General features: G+C 34.9%; 1 protein-coding gene across 4 annotated transcripts in view; it reads left to right on the top strand.

Moving 5' to 3' along the window:
• NOL4 (nucleolar protein 4) overlaps nt 1-14,371 on the top strand; it is a 427,624-nt gene extending 413,253 nt beyond the window's left edge. For all 4 annotated transcript variants that reach the window (XM_058277606.1, XM_058277605.1, XM_058277604.1 and 1 more), the window contains one exon: nt 12,474-14,371. In XM_058277606.1, the coding sequence (XP_058133589.1) occupies nt 12,474-12,667 (194 nt within the window). In that variant the 3' untranslated portion in view covers nt 12,668-14,371. The remainder of the gene's footprint in view (nt 1-12,473) is intronic.
• Nucleotides 14,372-14,759: the final 388 nt, after the last annotated feature.

Raw genomic sequence — 14,759 nt, 5'->3', positions numbered from 1 at the left:
ACAGCAAACCAATTCCAAAGCAAGAAGAGAGAAATAAGGATTAGAGCAGAAATAAATGAAATTGAGAACAAAAAAGTAGAGAAAAATAAACAAAACCAAAAGCTGGTTCTTTCAGAATATCAATAAAATAAATAAACCCTTAGCTAGACTGACAAAGAAAAAAGAGAGTGAAGATGCCAATAAATAAAATCAAGAATGAAAGGGGGGACATTATGACTGACCCCCAGAAATAAAAAAGGATAGGATGAGACCCCATATGACAACAAAATAGGCAAAAAATGGACTAATTCCTAGAAATGCACAAAAAACAACATTGACTCTAGAATACAGAAACTCAACACACGCAAAGAAATTGAATCAGTCATCGAAAATCTTCCAACAAAGAAATTGTAATACACATTAACAAACTGAAGGAAAAACCACATGATCATCTCAACTGATGCAGAAAAGGCAAAAGTCCAGCATCTAATAGGTATAGAAGTAAAGTTCCTCAACATAATAAAGGGCATATATGAAAATTCCACAGCCAACATCCTATTCAATGAGTAGGGGTTGAAATCTTTCCCTCTAAGATCAGGAACAAGACAAGAATGCTCACTGCCATCACTATTATTCAAGACTCTGCTACAGCAATTAGGCAAGAAAAAGAAATAAAATGCATCCAAATTGGAAAAAAAAGTAAAATCCCCACTATTCCATGACATGATCGCATATTTAGAAAATCCCTAAATAGCTACAACAAAGCTGGTAGAGCTAATAAGTGAGTTCAGCAAAGTGGCAGGATACAAGGTCAACATGCAAAAATCAGTAGCATTTCCATATGCTAGTAAAGAACAAACTGTTGCTATTTACAGTAGCTAGAGACTCAGTTATCTAGGAATAAATTTAACTAGGAATGTAAAGTATCTTTATCCAGAAAACTAAAAAACACTGCTAACAGAAATCAAAGAAGACATAAATGAATGGGAAGCAGATTTGACTCAACTGATAGGACGTCCACATACCATATGGGAAGCCCAGAGTTCAAACCCAGGGCCTCCTGACCTGTGTGGAGCTGGCCCATGTGCAGTGCTGATGCACGCAAGGAGTGCCATGCCACGCAGGGGTGTCCCCCACATACAGGAGCCCCACATGCAAGGAGTGCACCCCGCAAGGAGAGCCACCCTGTGCCAGAAAATTGCAGCCTGCCCAGGAGTGGTGCCACACACATGGAGAGTTGACGCAGCAAGATGATGCAACAGATTCCTGGTGCTGCTGACAAGAATCCAAGCGGACACAGAAGAACACACAGTAAATGGATACAGAGAGCAGACAGAGGGGGGCGGGGAACAGGAAGCAGGGAGAGAAATAAGATAAATCTTTAAAAAAAAAAAAAAGACGAACAGAAATCAAAAATAAATAAGATCTATGGCAGAAACTTTAAAAAAAAGACAAATGAATGGAAGAACATTCTGCATTTATGGATTAGAAGACTAAACGGTGAAGATGTCAGCTCTACCCAAACTGATTTGTATATTCAATGCAATACTAATCAAAATTACAACAGCCAACTTTACAGAAATTGAAAAGTCCTTGGCCAAATTTATTTGGAAGGGAAAGGTGTCCCAAATAGCCACAAAAAAAAAGAAAAAAACTTAAAAAAGAAGAGCAAAGTCAGAGGGCTCCTGCTTCCTGACCTTGAAATATATTATAAAGCTACAGTAGTCAAAACAGTATGATTTTGGCATAAAGATAGACACATTGATCAATGGGATAGAATTAGAATTTACAATTAGACCTTCAACTCTATAGTCAACTCATTTTTAATAAACCTACCAAGTCTACTTTTCTGGGACAAGACAGTCTCTTCAAGAAATGGTGCTGTGAGAACCAAAAGAATGAAAGAGTATTCCTGCCTCACTCCTATACAAGAATAAACTCAAAATGAATCAAAGACCTAAACATAGAAGCCAGGACCCGAAAACTCCTAGAAGATAAGGTAGGGAAACATCTACAAGACCTTGTAGTAGGTGGGGTTCTCTTAAACCTTACACCCAAAGCATGAGCAACAAAAGAAAAAGAAAAAACAGATAAATGGGCCCTCTTCAAAATTAAACACTTCTGCACAAAAAACTTCATGAAGAGCGTAAAAAAGCAGCCCACTAAATGAGAGAAAATATTTGGAAATCACATCTGACGAGGGTCTATTATCCATGATATATAAACAGACCCTACAACTCAATGATAAAAAGACAAATGACCCAATTTAAAAATGGGCAAAAGACCTGAAAAGACATTTTTCTAAAGAAGAAATACAAATGGCAGAGAAGCACGTGAAAAAATGTTCATCATCACTGGCTATTAAAGAAATGCAAATCAAAGCTACAATGAGATATTTCATACATATTAGAATGGCTACTATCAAAAATAACAAAACTACAAGTGTTAGAGTAGATATGTTGAGATAGGCAATGTTTATTCTCTGTTGGTGGCAATGTAGAATGGTATAGCCACTGTGAAAGTCTGTTTCATGGTTCCTAAGGAAGCTGTAGATCTACAATGGGACCTAGCCATACCACTCCTGTGTATATACTCAGAAGAACTGAGTGCAGTGATACGAACAGACATCTGCACTTTCCACATTCACTTTTCCCAGGCACCAGGCTGCTCCCTGGTTCCACTAAAGACATTGGGTGGTCTGCCTGAATTACTCTAGGAGATGGTGAAGGCTTGATGTGCTTAATTTTATTCTCTGTTATAAATGACTTGAAATTTTAAGAGCAATTATAACACTAATATTTCCTTTCATGATTTTCAAGGTACATTTTTTTCTTTAAGATTTTGTTTCTCCCACCCCCTTATTGTTTTCATTTACTGTGCTTGTTCATTGTACGCTTGAACCCAGGACCTTACGTGTGGGAGCCAGGCAACAAATTGCTCGAGCCACCTCTGCTCCCTACTTTGTTGTATCTCTCATTATGTTTTTCCTCCTTGTATCTCTTGTTGTGTCAGCTTGCTGTCTTGTTCATCTTCCTTAGGAGGCACCAGGAACTGAACCCGGGACCTTCCGTATGGTAGGAGGGAGCCCAATCACTTGAGCCACATCCGCTTCCATACAAGACCATTTTAAGTAGCATTTGGCTCTTGACTAACATACAGTGTTCTGAATATGCTCCTCCTACCCACATACAATTGCTACAATATGCATTTGAATGTGAGCCCATGAAGTACTAACTTTGTTGTCAGAGTTGTTATTTGGTCCCCTCACTCAAATTCAGAATTGACCAATGAATTAATTTAGCAGAGTAACTAATGTTCAGGCCAATAACTAAGGGAGAAAATATCTAGAGGGACAAAGAAAAAAAAATCTGGTAATTTAAACCCATTAGGGAGTATGAGCTCCTTGGGTGCCATGGCCATATGTAAATTTAGAATTTTCTAGTTTTTAATTTTTTCTGGTGATATAAGTTGCTCTCTATTGTCCTTTGTGACAATATTCTAGGGATGATCATGGTTTATTAGCATTTATTATTGTTTCTGCAAATATAGTGGCAAACCTTGTCTCATGTCTCCCTTATCCTCATCCTCCTTCGTCCATTCTTTTTTCTCCACTCTATCCAAATATGGTTTGCTTCCCTGATTTATTCTGTTTCCTCAACAATATTTATTTGCCTTCTGAGCCAATTAGTAAAAAGGTGAGGACTTGGGAGAATGGCATTTCCTTCCATGAAAATTCATCAACCCTGTTCCTCCACATGTAAGAAAATAGATTTTCCAGGTTCATAGAAAATGATTGTGCTTAAATCCTAAGAAATCTCTTGATGCTTGGTATGGAGCAAAGTAAATATTCAAAAGGAAATTAAGGAAAGTCAGACACATGACTCTCTAAACACTGCTTATCAAAATTATGTTTTCTCCTTTAACCTCCTAGGTTCATTACTGAAAGAGACCAAAAGCAGTCTTATGATGTGTTACACTGCAGTCTTAATTTTAGATTTAGCTAACGAAATATATTTTAGTTTTTACTATGCTATCTCACTGTGCACTTGTTACCTATTACCAAGAAACTGTCTTTAGTCACAAAGTCAATTCCTGTTTTTCTTTTCCCTTGTCTACACCTGGCAAGTTCCTGTGTTCCACTACTTTCTCTTTGAACCTAGAAAGACTGAAGAATTTACAAACAGAATGGGAGAACTGAAACTGAGTATTGAGAATTATTAACTATAGTTACTGAATTATTGTATAGAGGATTGCTTCAGAAACTTATTTCTTTGATTCTAAATACGTTTTATTTTTACTTTATAAATGTAACCTTTAGCTGGTAACTAGCCCTTATCACCCATGCCAGAGATGGATTTAGTCAATTCTTAACAGCCCATTGATGGCATATTTTGTTGTTTAGTCTTACGGGATTTACAGATGTTTAGATTATGTCTCCTTACTCAAGCTCTTATGTGAATTGAACTATTTACAACCTTCTGTACTACCCCAGCCAAACTTTTTTTTTTTTTGCCAGTTCCTTAATGGATATTAACTAAGCAGTTTGTGACCCAGTTTGTAACCTGTAACCTGATGTGTAGCCCAGCCAGCCTGTGGGGCCTGTACTTATTTCCAATTTTAAAAAAGCAATATCCTTAATATCCCAGCATCCCTGGCCCCACCTCTCTTTACCTGAAAATAGGCAAATTTGAGTTCAGAGAGACAGAGTTGAGTCTTGCTTTCCTGACCTCCAACCTGCTTGATAAAGCTCTTTCCCTTGTGCGATCATCCTTGGTGTGGTCTTCACTTCTCTGTGAAATCACATCAGTCCCCTTCCTTACTAGAGGAATAATAAGGAGAAATCTCTTTCTGCATGAATATTCTGTTTCACATGAGTCACAGTTCCCTTTAGAGTTTTTGGATAGTTGAAGTGAATGTGGTCATTCTTTTTATACCCATAGTATAGCCCTAGTTGCTAACCTTCACTTCAATTTAATGATTCGATTCAGTTAATTTAATTGATGGTCTTTTTGCTAGATTTCTATCATTTATTTTTTCACAAAGTCAGTGTTTGTTTCCTCTTCTCAACCTTAAATTATTAGAATCTAAGGACAAAAAGAATGCTCAGAGATAGCTGGATCTCCCCTCCCCATTCTTACTAATGCCTCCAAGGCAAAATGTGCAGGATTACCTTGGATACATACCGTTTAAACATTCTTAATATACATGTTTATTAACTTGCTGAGTCTCTGGGGGGAGAAAAGGATCAGATTAGAGAATCTCATTTGTACTATCTTGTAAAATATAAAATTTATAAATATAAATCCCATATATACATGGTCTATAAATATATCCTATATATTCTAAAATTAGCCATCTAAACTTTAAGTACTTTAAAATATGTAAATAGAAATAAATTATAAATCAACCTACAGATTTGTTAGGTTGTTAATGGTGATGGTAGTGGTGGAAAATTGCTAAAAAGAAAAATAACCCCTAATTTTCTCTTTTAAAACAGTGAGTCAAATTTCTACCCTACAATAGCCAAAAAAATTTATTAAATTTTTTTCTCTAACATAATGACCAAGCTGAGAGTCAGCTTTGGATTTTGACAGTTATTGTAATATTGTATTTCAATATTACAGCTATTATTAAATTAGTAGTAATTATCAATTTGAGAAGTTATTGCTTCACATTTTACATGTGACTTACCTCATGAGCCAGTCTTTGACATTGTTATCTTATTTTTAAAATCATTGTGGCATAAATTTAACAGTATGTATGTATATTTATGTGTGTGTTTTCCATATCCGGGAATTTTAAGTAATTCATGCTGTCTTTGAGCATACTGAAAAATGAGTCTTATTAAATCTTTATTTGCATAACAGGTATCATTTCTATCTTATAGCTAACGGATGTTTTGTATTAGATTATGTCTTAGATAATTATCATAGAACAGGAATAGTAACCTAGAATACCTGACCTTTAGGATATCAGAGGAAATTATCTTGAGTAAGATATGAGTCATGTCAATTTGAATAAATCTTCGGACTTTAAGAAAACAATTTCTGAATTCTTTGTTATAATACAGAATAGGTAAGGAAATGGTAGTTTCCAGTTACAAGATGTCACATTTATTGGACCACTTATCGATAACTTAATTTCCTAGAAGCATGATAAGAGTCCTTCCCCCCACAGTTTCTAAGACTGCTTGGAAAATGACTCATACTTTAAGTCATCAAGTGGTTTATCAGAATGATTAGTCAGCCAGGTCTCTATAAAGTACTGAATTTGAAACAGAGGAAGAAATGCCATACACTGAATAATCTAAGGCAATTTGCATGGATGAATTCTAGGAATTAGCAAATTTAAGTAGAGGGGCAATCAGACAGGCCGAAGTGGGAAATGCTTATGTCTTTGTCCCCTCCCCCCCCCCCCTTTTTAAAACAAGGTGAATTTAGGACAGGAAAATTAAAAAATAAAAAATAAACACAAAAGAATGAGAATAGTGAGAAGAAAAGGTAGAACACACACAGGAAGACTAGGTGACAAGAAAATTTGATATATTTTTAAAAGCATATTTAAAAGACTTGCACTTTGAAGTATTTGAAAATTCATGACACTCGTAATTATGTACTAATTTTTTTAATGTTTGGAAGATTGACTTTTATAGTTCTTCACCAAAATTAAAATTTAGACAGTCAGAATTGCCTTTAAATCAGTCTGGAAATATATTATGATGATGTAATTCAACTCATAATTGCTATCAGTCTTTCAAGAAAGACAACTTAGAATTATTAGGGGTAGGGGTGAAGGATCCATATGCTCTGTTTTCTTCCTCGTATAATGCCTTAAACTTTGACCTTGACAATGAGACATATCTTGCTTTCAGTGTCTTTTAATATATCTTTAGACTCTATCTTAGCAGGTGATGAGATACTTTAGAGAAACCCTGTAGTTTGGTAACCTGATGTTGATTGATCAATATTTGAGTGGAGCAGAATAAACTGGATGAGGACGAAAGGGGTTGAGTACTTGAAAGATCGTTTTAGACTTAGAGTTAGACCAAATGGGGTAGAAGTAGCTTCAGATTAATTTAGACTAGAGAGAAGACAAATAATTCCCACTGAACTGTAGCATCTGAGCTTTTCTCTTAATCAAAGATTAAGTGATCCCAGGCCTTGTATTAATATGTCACATCTTATTCTGTTGTAATCTATTCACACTTGCCTGTTACAGGATACATTCTCCAATAATGTAAATGTAGTTTTATTCTACCAGAAGAGACCCATACAAGACATAATACAGAAGAACTGAAAGGAAATTAAAAAAAAAAAGACATTAAGAAAATACTAAGAAGTCAGAAGAGACTAAGGCAAAAGAAAAGAAAATCAGATATTAAAGATTCATTATCTAATGGTAAAGGGAAGAGTTCACCAGAAAGTCACAATAATCTGGAGCCTATGTATACCCAATAAAATAGGTTCAGAATAAAAGAACAAAGTAAAAAGGAGATGTGACACACAGTGACACACTGTGACAATCAGATTCATAGCCTTTTAACATAATTCTGAAAAGTAGAAAGACTGAGGAAAAAATCTGGATTTGAATTAAAAAATGACTATTTAATGGACATTTATGACCATTCCTACTGCCATGTCCTCAATTCTCTGATGACACATTCTTTCAGACATATTGACCACCTAAGTAAATGGCAACAACCAAAGAATCATTAACATATTGATGATATTGTGGTCAGAATTATTTAATGACAAATGAAAACACTACTTATTAAAATTTTCAGATGGAACTAAAGAAGTATTTTGGTAATTAGAAAAAAATGGAAATTAGTGAGCTAATCATTTAACTGAAATTAGAAAAAGAATATAAAATCTGAAGACAATAAAAGACAGTAGAAAATAATAGAGAACAAATTAAAATAGAAATCAAAGGAACTAGGGGAAAAATCAAGATCGAAAACTGAGTCTTTGAAAAGACAATATCTAGCAACATGAATCAAAAGAAAGGAAGTATAAAATAAGGGAAAAAGGAAAGAAATGTAATCATAAAACTTATAAAATATTAAGTTTTTTATCAGTATACTTGACAACTTTGAGATAATTGACTATGTTTTAGAATACAGTTGGCCAGTATAAACTTATAAGAAAAGAGAAATTCCAAATAAACCTAACCATTATATACCAACTTATAGCAGTTTGAAATCATTATGAATTCCAAAAAATAGATATTGGATTATGTTTGTAAACTGGTCCATACCTGGGCATGATTAAATTATTATTAGGGCTTCCATCAGGCCACTGGTGGGTAGGGACTCACAGATAAAAGATATGGCAAAGGACAGAGTTGAGGGGTTTTTGATGTTGGAGTTTGATGCTGAAGTCTTAAGCTGGAGCCCTGGGAAGTAAGCACACAGAGGAAAGAGAAGCAAGCCCCAGGAAGAGAGGAACCCAAGAAGCCTGAACCGTGGCAGACATCGGCAGCCAACTTGCTCCAACACATGAAAATAGACTTTAATGAGGGAAGTAACTTATGCTTTATAGCCTGGTATCTGTAAGCTCCTACCCCAAATAAAATACCCTTTATAAAACCAACCTATTTCCAGTATTTTGCATCAGCACCCCTTTGACTGATTAATACACCAATTCAATTCATATATTTTTAAAAAGTTATCCACTAAAAAAATTAGGACCAGATGATTTTACAGATGAGATTTGCGAACAGTTCAGTAACAATCTTACTATAGACCAGGGGTTCTTAACCTTTCCTGCCCCATGGACCCCTTGGCCAGTCATGTAAAAACCACAGACCCATTACTAAGTCCACACTATCCTGTATATTATTTAATAAATATATCACACCTGTACCACACGTCCCCACAAGTTTTTTTTTTTTTTTTAATTTCAACTCAATCTCACTGACCCCTTGTTAAGGACCCCTGCACTAGACAGTTTTGAGAGAAAAAGAGAGAAGGTCACCCAGCCCATTTTGGAGGCTATCATGATCCAATCATCAAATCTAGATAAGGGCAGTATTAGAAAGGCAACTTAGAGTCCACTTACACTTCTGAATATAAATGTAACTTACTAGCATGATAAATCAGTGCTATATCTTTTAATATATTTTAGATTATATTGACCCATTGACATATTGTCATGTGAAGTAATTATCCTGGATGCTTGGCATACATTAGCTAATTTAGCCCAGATGCAGAGGAATTAGTTAAATTTTTCTATCAAAGGGTGCAAGATATATCAACAAAATATCTTTATTAAACCCATAATGACAAATATAAAATATAAGTTTCCAAGTGATCCATTTGTTGGTCAACATGGGAAATCATCTACTGATAGTAAGTTAATTTTGTTTGATTTCAGCCACTGAACAAATGTATCCAGAGAAAATAAACTTGTTAAGACTGTATTAGTCAGGGTTCTGCAGAAAAACAGAATCAACAGCTATATATATAATATGTATTTATATACATATATATATATATATGAGTATTATGAGATAATTTATTAAAGGAATTGGCTCAGACTACCATGAAGATGGGCAAATCCAAATTCCATTGGACAGGCTACAAACTGGTAACTCTCATGGAGGTTTCAATGAATTCCCCAAGAGACGCTAGCTGAGAGAGAGAGAAATACTTCCCACTGCTGAAATCATCATCTCCCTTTAAGGCCTTCAACTTATTGGATGAGACTTCTCTTGTTGCTTGAAGGTAATGTCTGTTGATAGTAGGACTGTAGAGGTAATCAGCCATAGATGCAATTCCAAGTAGAATATTTAAATCCACAAAATACCCTAATAATCAGGCCAGTGCATGCTTGACCAAGCAACAGGATGCCATAACCTAGCCAAGATGACACATGAATTTAATCATAGAGAACTGTTCTTTGGGTGAGAAGAGCTGAAGACTTAAGGACATTGGTGGAGTATCATTTGTCAGGTAAAAGCCAAGATATGATTTCAAGTTGTTCTCATAGTCTTTTTGTGAGTGATGTTACTAATAGTGCTTAGTTGATGTTTACTTGAGTAAATGAGTTTGCAGAGTCCAAAATTAGTGTCTATGAACAGTCTGCACAGAACTATAGATGAGAATACTTTCAAAGTTGAGAAAACACTAACTCATTACAACCTGCTAAAATGTATTACAATAGATCGTAGTGAAAATATGTGTGGAGCAGAAAGAAGCTTAGTTAGACAAATTAACAGAACTTGTGAAAATGTAAGGCCTATGTTTATTCCCTGTAGTATTCATCAGTGTACTTTGTGGAAAACATTTGAATATGTGTTTTTGAACCAATAGTGTCAATGGTGAACCTTATTCACTTTCATTTATTTAACCATCTTTATTTCCGTGAAATTTTGTCAGAAATAGAATCTGAATATCCTGACTTGCCCTAACACACAGAAGTTTGATGGCTCAGCAGTAAAGTTCTATTGGAATATTTTTCAGGTAGGGCCGAGATTGAAATTTTTCCAAACAACTGCCCTCTAACACTATTATCAAACATTGAATGGCTCTGGAAGTCAGCTTGTGCTGCAGAATTGATAATGTTTTTAAGCGAATTCAATCTAAACTTACCAAAAACAACACAGTGCTTATATGTGAAGCTTATACTGGATGTAGCCCACCCATGTTTTGGAGGGTAATCAAGTCAACTGATTGCAGATGTAATCTTACTTACAAAACATCTCCACAGCAATGTCTAGACCAGTGTTTAACCAAACAACAGGATACCAGAACCTAGCCAACTAGACACAAATTAATCACCCCAGCAAAAACCATCACAGAATGCTATATCTTCTAATGAAATAATGATAGTTAAGCAGACACTAGATATCTACACAGCTTGAGGGAAAAACTCTGTACCTTTTCATGAAGATTTGTTCTGCTACTGGGTTTCTTAAAAGGGAAGAACACAAAATCTAAACTGGTTTCATCCAGAGGTCAGAAAGTATCATGATACTTTTTGTTTTTCCACTCAGAACATTCCAAATGAGTAATTGTTATTAATTTTCTCGAATACTTGCCCAGTAATTCTTATTTGCAAATACATTCCAACATCTCTCCCTTTCAGGATGGCTTGTCAGTATCATGATTTTGTAAACAGCAGAACAAATGGAAGCTACCTCTATTTAGAAAGTCAAAGCTTCGAAAGGGCACTGCAGATGTGGAAATAAGTTTTTCTCAGATATCAGAGTTCTAGTATGCTTGTCTTCTCTCTGTCCTTATTAAATTCCAAGTGACACTATTTACCCCTCCTGGGGGTCTGCCTCCTAGTTGACAAACATAAGGCTTCTTCTCCCTTTGTGTACAGGGCTGAAGACAGTTGTATCTTGACCTCTTTGCATAATGCCTCAAGGAGAAATAGAAGGGTAAAATAGCATCCCTTATTTTAGTTCACTAAATGAATATCATTTTCTGAAATGTTATATTTGGAAAAAATTCAAGTTATATAATCCTTATTTTTTATTTATCACCTTTAGTGATATACTTAATAGTATTTTAAGAACTTTATATAACTCACTACAAATTTAATAATTTTAGTCGATGCTTAATGAAAGGTAAAAACTATAAAAATGAACACTTACACTTGCAATGAAACCTCATTAATCTAAGGATTGGTACAAGGCATCTTTAACAAAAATGCCTAAATTAAAGATTTTAAAATAACGTTTTTAATTTGAGTAAAAATTTACAAAATGTCAAAAAGTAGACCTATGACATTTGGTTTAAATATATGTTCAGAAAAAAAAGTATCCACATGAATGTTTTGTGCAAATAAACATAGAAGAGACATTAACAATACCTAAAAGCAGCATTGCCACGGTCTAGGTCTAGTTTTTCTGTATTGTTTTGTACATGTCATTTGCTAATTGAACTCTCTTAAAGCAAACTTCAGTCTAATATATCCACTTTTTAATACTTCTTAACCTCATTGTCCTGAAAAAAAAATACCCAAGTCCTTATTGAGCCAAGGTTGTTGAGTGAACTTGTCATTGAACTCCCCCTATCCTCAGCTTCTTTCGTTCTAAACTGAGGAGTTTGTACTCCAGAGTCAGTCAGCATCTCTATCTGGGATTGTTTGAATTTTGAGTCAGTGGGATCTAAAATACTTGTTATTGAATGAAGCAAACTAAAAATGTTTAGAAGGCCCATATCTTTATTCTAGTATGGAGAAGTATCTACTGCATGTCAAAAGGTAAAATTGAATTTTCTAAAAAGCACATATTCAGGAAGTCTACTTGTCTTAACTCTCACTCCACAATAAGGGGTGATCAACAGGCTGGAAAAGAAGTGAAAAAATCCCAACCACCCTTTTAGTCTTATGTGGCTCTTTATTCTTTTCTGAGAACAGATATATTTGATTGAAGATATCACGAGCTCTTCAGGAAAGAGTACTTGAATTTATGCAAAAGTGATCTGAGTGTTCACTACTCCAGGTGTTAGAGCAAATGCCTAATTTTGTCATTACTTTTTCTAGGACCCACTGATCTCAGCATGAAAAGGCAGTTGGCTACTAGCTCAGGATCCTCAAGCAGTTCAAGCTCCAGACCCCAGCTGAGTCCAACTGAAATCAATGCTGTGAGACAGCTTGTTGCAGGATATCGAGAATCAGCTGCATTTTTATTGCGTTCTGCCGATGAACTGGAAAATCTTATTTTACAACAGAACTGAGTCAAATGATGACCATATTCACTGAGGTCTAAATTTGCAGTTTCCACTAATGACATTTTGATTTCCCAGCAGAGATGCTTCTGGTCCTACTGCACAGTCTTTTAAGAGAAATACTTCCATTATGCCACATTGTCCTTGACCCATAAAGTGATGTGTTAAGGTGCTTCAAAGGAACTCTGACCTCTGAAGTACTTGAGATACTTTGTGTCCAGCCTATTGCTTTTTGTTTTAGTGTGTCAGCATAACTATTGGAGGCAAAAAGGCTATATATTCTAAAATTCAAGGATAAAGCAGAAGAAGCTTGTGGTATTTAAAAAAATAGCTCAAGATCCAAGTGCAATATTAGTGGAATTTGCTGCTGACTCATTGGACTGAAAGCTGCAGTATCTGGCAAAAAAAAAAAAAAAAAGCCAAATTTCCTGTTGCTACAGAATATAACAACAGTTTAAAAGGATCTTGTATTTTAAAAAAATATATATGTAATTTTTATAAAAAGAAAACTTGTTTTTCATTCAAAATTGTCATTTTTACTTTGGTAACTTTTTCATAGATCTGAAAAAAAACTCTTTTGAGAAAATACTGTAAGTATGTTTTCCACATCCCTTTGCCTTTCTCTTTCCAAATTCTTTCTACAAAAGTAACACTTGATGCTGGAAAACCCTTGCCTACGTTATTTAGATCGTCACATCAGGAACCACTTCTAAGAGAAGCCTGCATTTCTACACTCATGCTGATCTCAAACATCCCACTCAACTTTGCAGCTTTACTGTAAGCAGTTTTCATCGCAGCATTTTTTAAATATTAAGAGACATATCAGTGAAAAAGGTCACACCTTGATTTCTTACAGCTGCTTACTCCTGACTGCCGCTGCTTTCTGTCAGGCATCCTTCTAGCAGCAATTGGATGTAGATGACTGAATGTTAAGAGGTTGCAAGTGACAATCTGAAAATTTGCACTCTTGTGTGTAGTTTTCTTTTTCATTTCTCTCTTTCAGAGATAGTTTCCAAAAAGACCGTTACCTCTCTGATATGGTCTGTGTAATTTCCGGGTAAAAATGATGTAAAGAACTCTCAGCAGATGCAGCTGCAACTTACAATGAACTGTTCCCTCCTATTTCCCATACTTTGTCCTCCTTTCTTATTTTCTAGTGTTGGAGACACATGAATGGTGTTTTCTCTGTGCGCTGAGGCAAGTCTATTTTTTAAAATATTTAGGGAGAAGTACTTTAGTTCATGCCTCGTGTATATTTCTTTTCTGTTGTTTAGCTTTGGTTGGATTACAAATTCCTTGTGCATTCCTGAATTTGCCTTATTTCATGTAAACTTTCTGTAATCCAGTTTGACAATGAGTTTAAGGCATCAGTGAAATTTCTTATCTACTTGTTACATATAGTTTTTCAAGTAATGACTGTGATTGTGACCAAGTAATGTGCACTTTTTCTTGTAACTGTGGACATTGCTATGCTTTTTTTCTTCTAGTGTTTCTAGAATTGTTCCTTAAAAAAAAAAAAAGACCTTTTGTGATACTGTTGGTGAATATAATGTGAAAATCTTATTGAAATGAGTATTTTGGAAATACATAGATGCAAAAACATCTTTTAAGGTGTGGACTTAGAGTTTGCTTATTTAAATGAAACTTCAAAAATTGAGGGCTGGTATAATTTTGTTTGTTTGGTTTAATAAACAGATTTCTGTGTTAAAACAATCATTGTGAAACCTTATAAGCTTTCTGAATGATATGGTAGTTAATGTTAGCTGTTTGCTTTAAAAACCGAAATGCTATTTTGTGGGCACGTTCAGCACAAATTGACAGTTCAAACTAGGAAAGATAAATTCTGGGGAGATGCTTTTGTTTCATTTCATTTTCATCTACAATTTTAATTCCCAAACCTACCCCCAAGTCTCTTTGGCTTTTTGTACACTTTCCAGAAAACTTAGAATACTCGTACTTCCATCATTTCCCTGGGAGAGCTAATAGGCCAAAGTGAAGTCTCATTTTGTTTTCCTTTCTTTTATGACTTAACCCTGAAAACAGCCTAGTCTTTTTTTTTTTCTTTTGTTCTTTTTCTTTTCTTTTTTTTTTACATTTCTGT

This window comes from Dasypus novemcinctus, chromosome 16 (genome assembly GCF_030445035.2).
Source record: "Dasypus novemcinctus isolate mDasNov1 chromosome 16, mDasNov1.1.hap2, whole genome shotgun sequence".
NCBI classification, from domain to species: Eukaryota; Metazoa; Chordata; class Mammalia; order Cingulata; family Dasypodidae; genus Dasypus; species Dasypus novemcinctus.
This window is presented reverse-complemented; position numbering and strand designations above follow the sequence as displayed.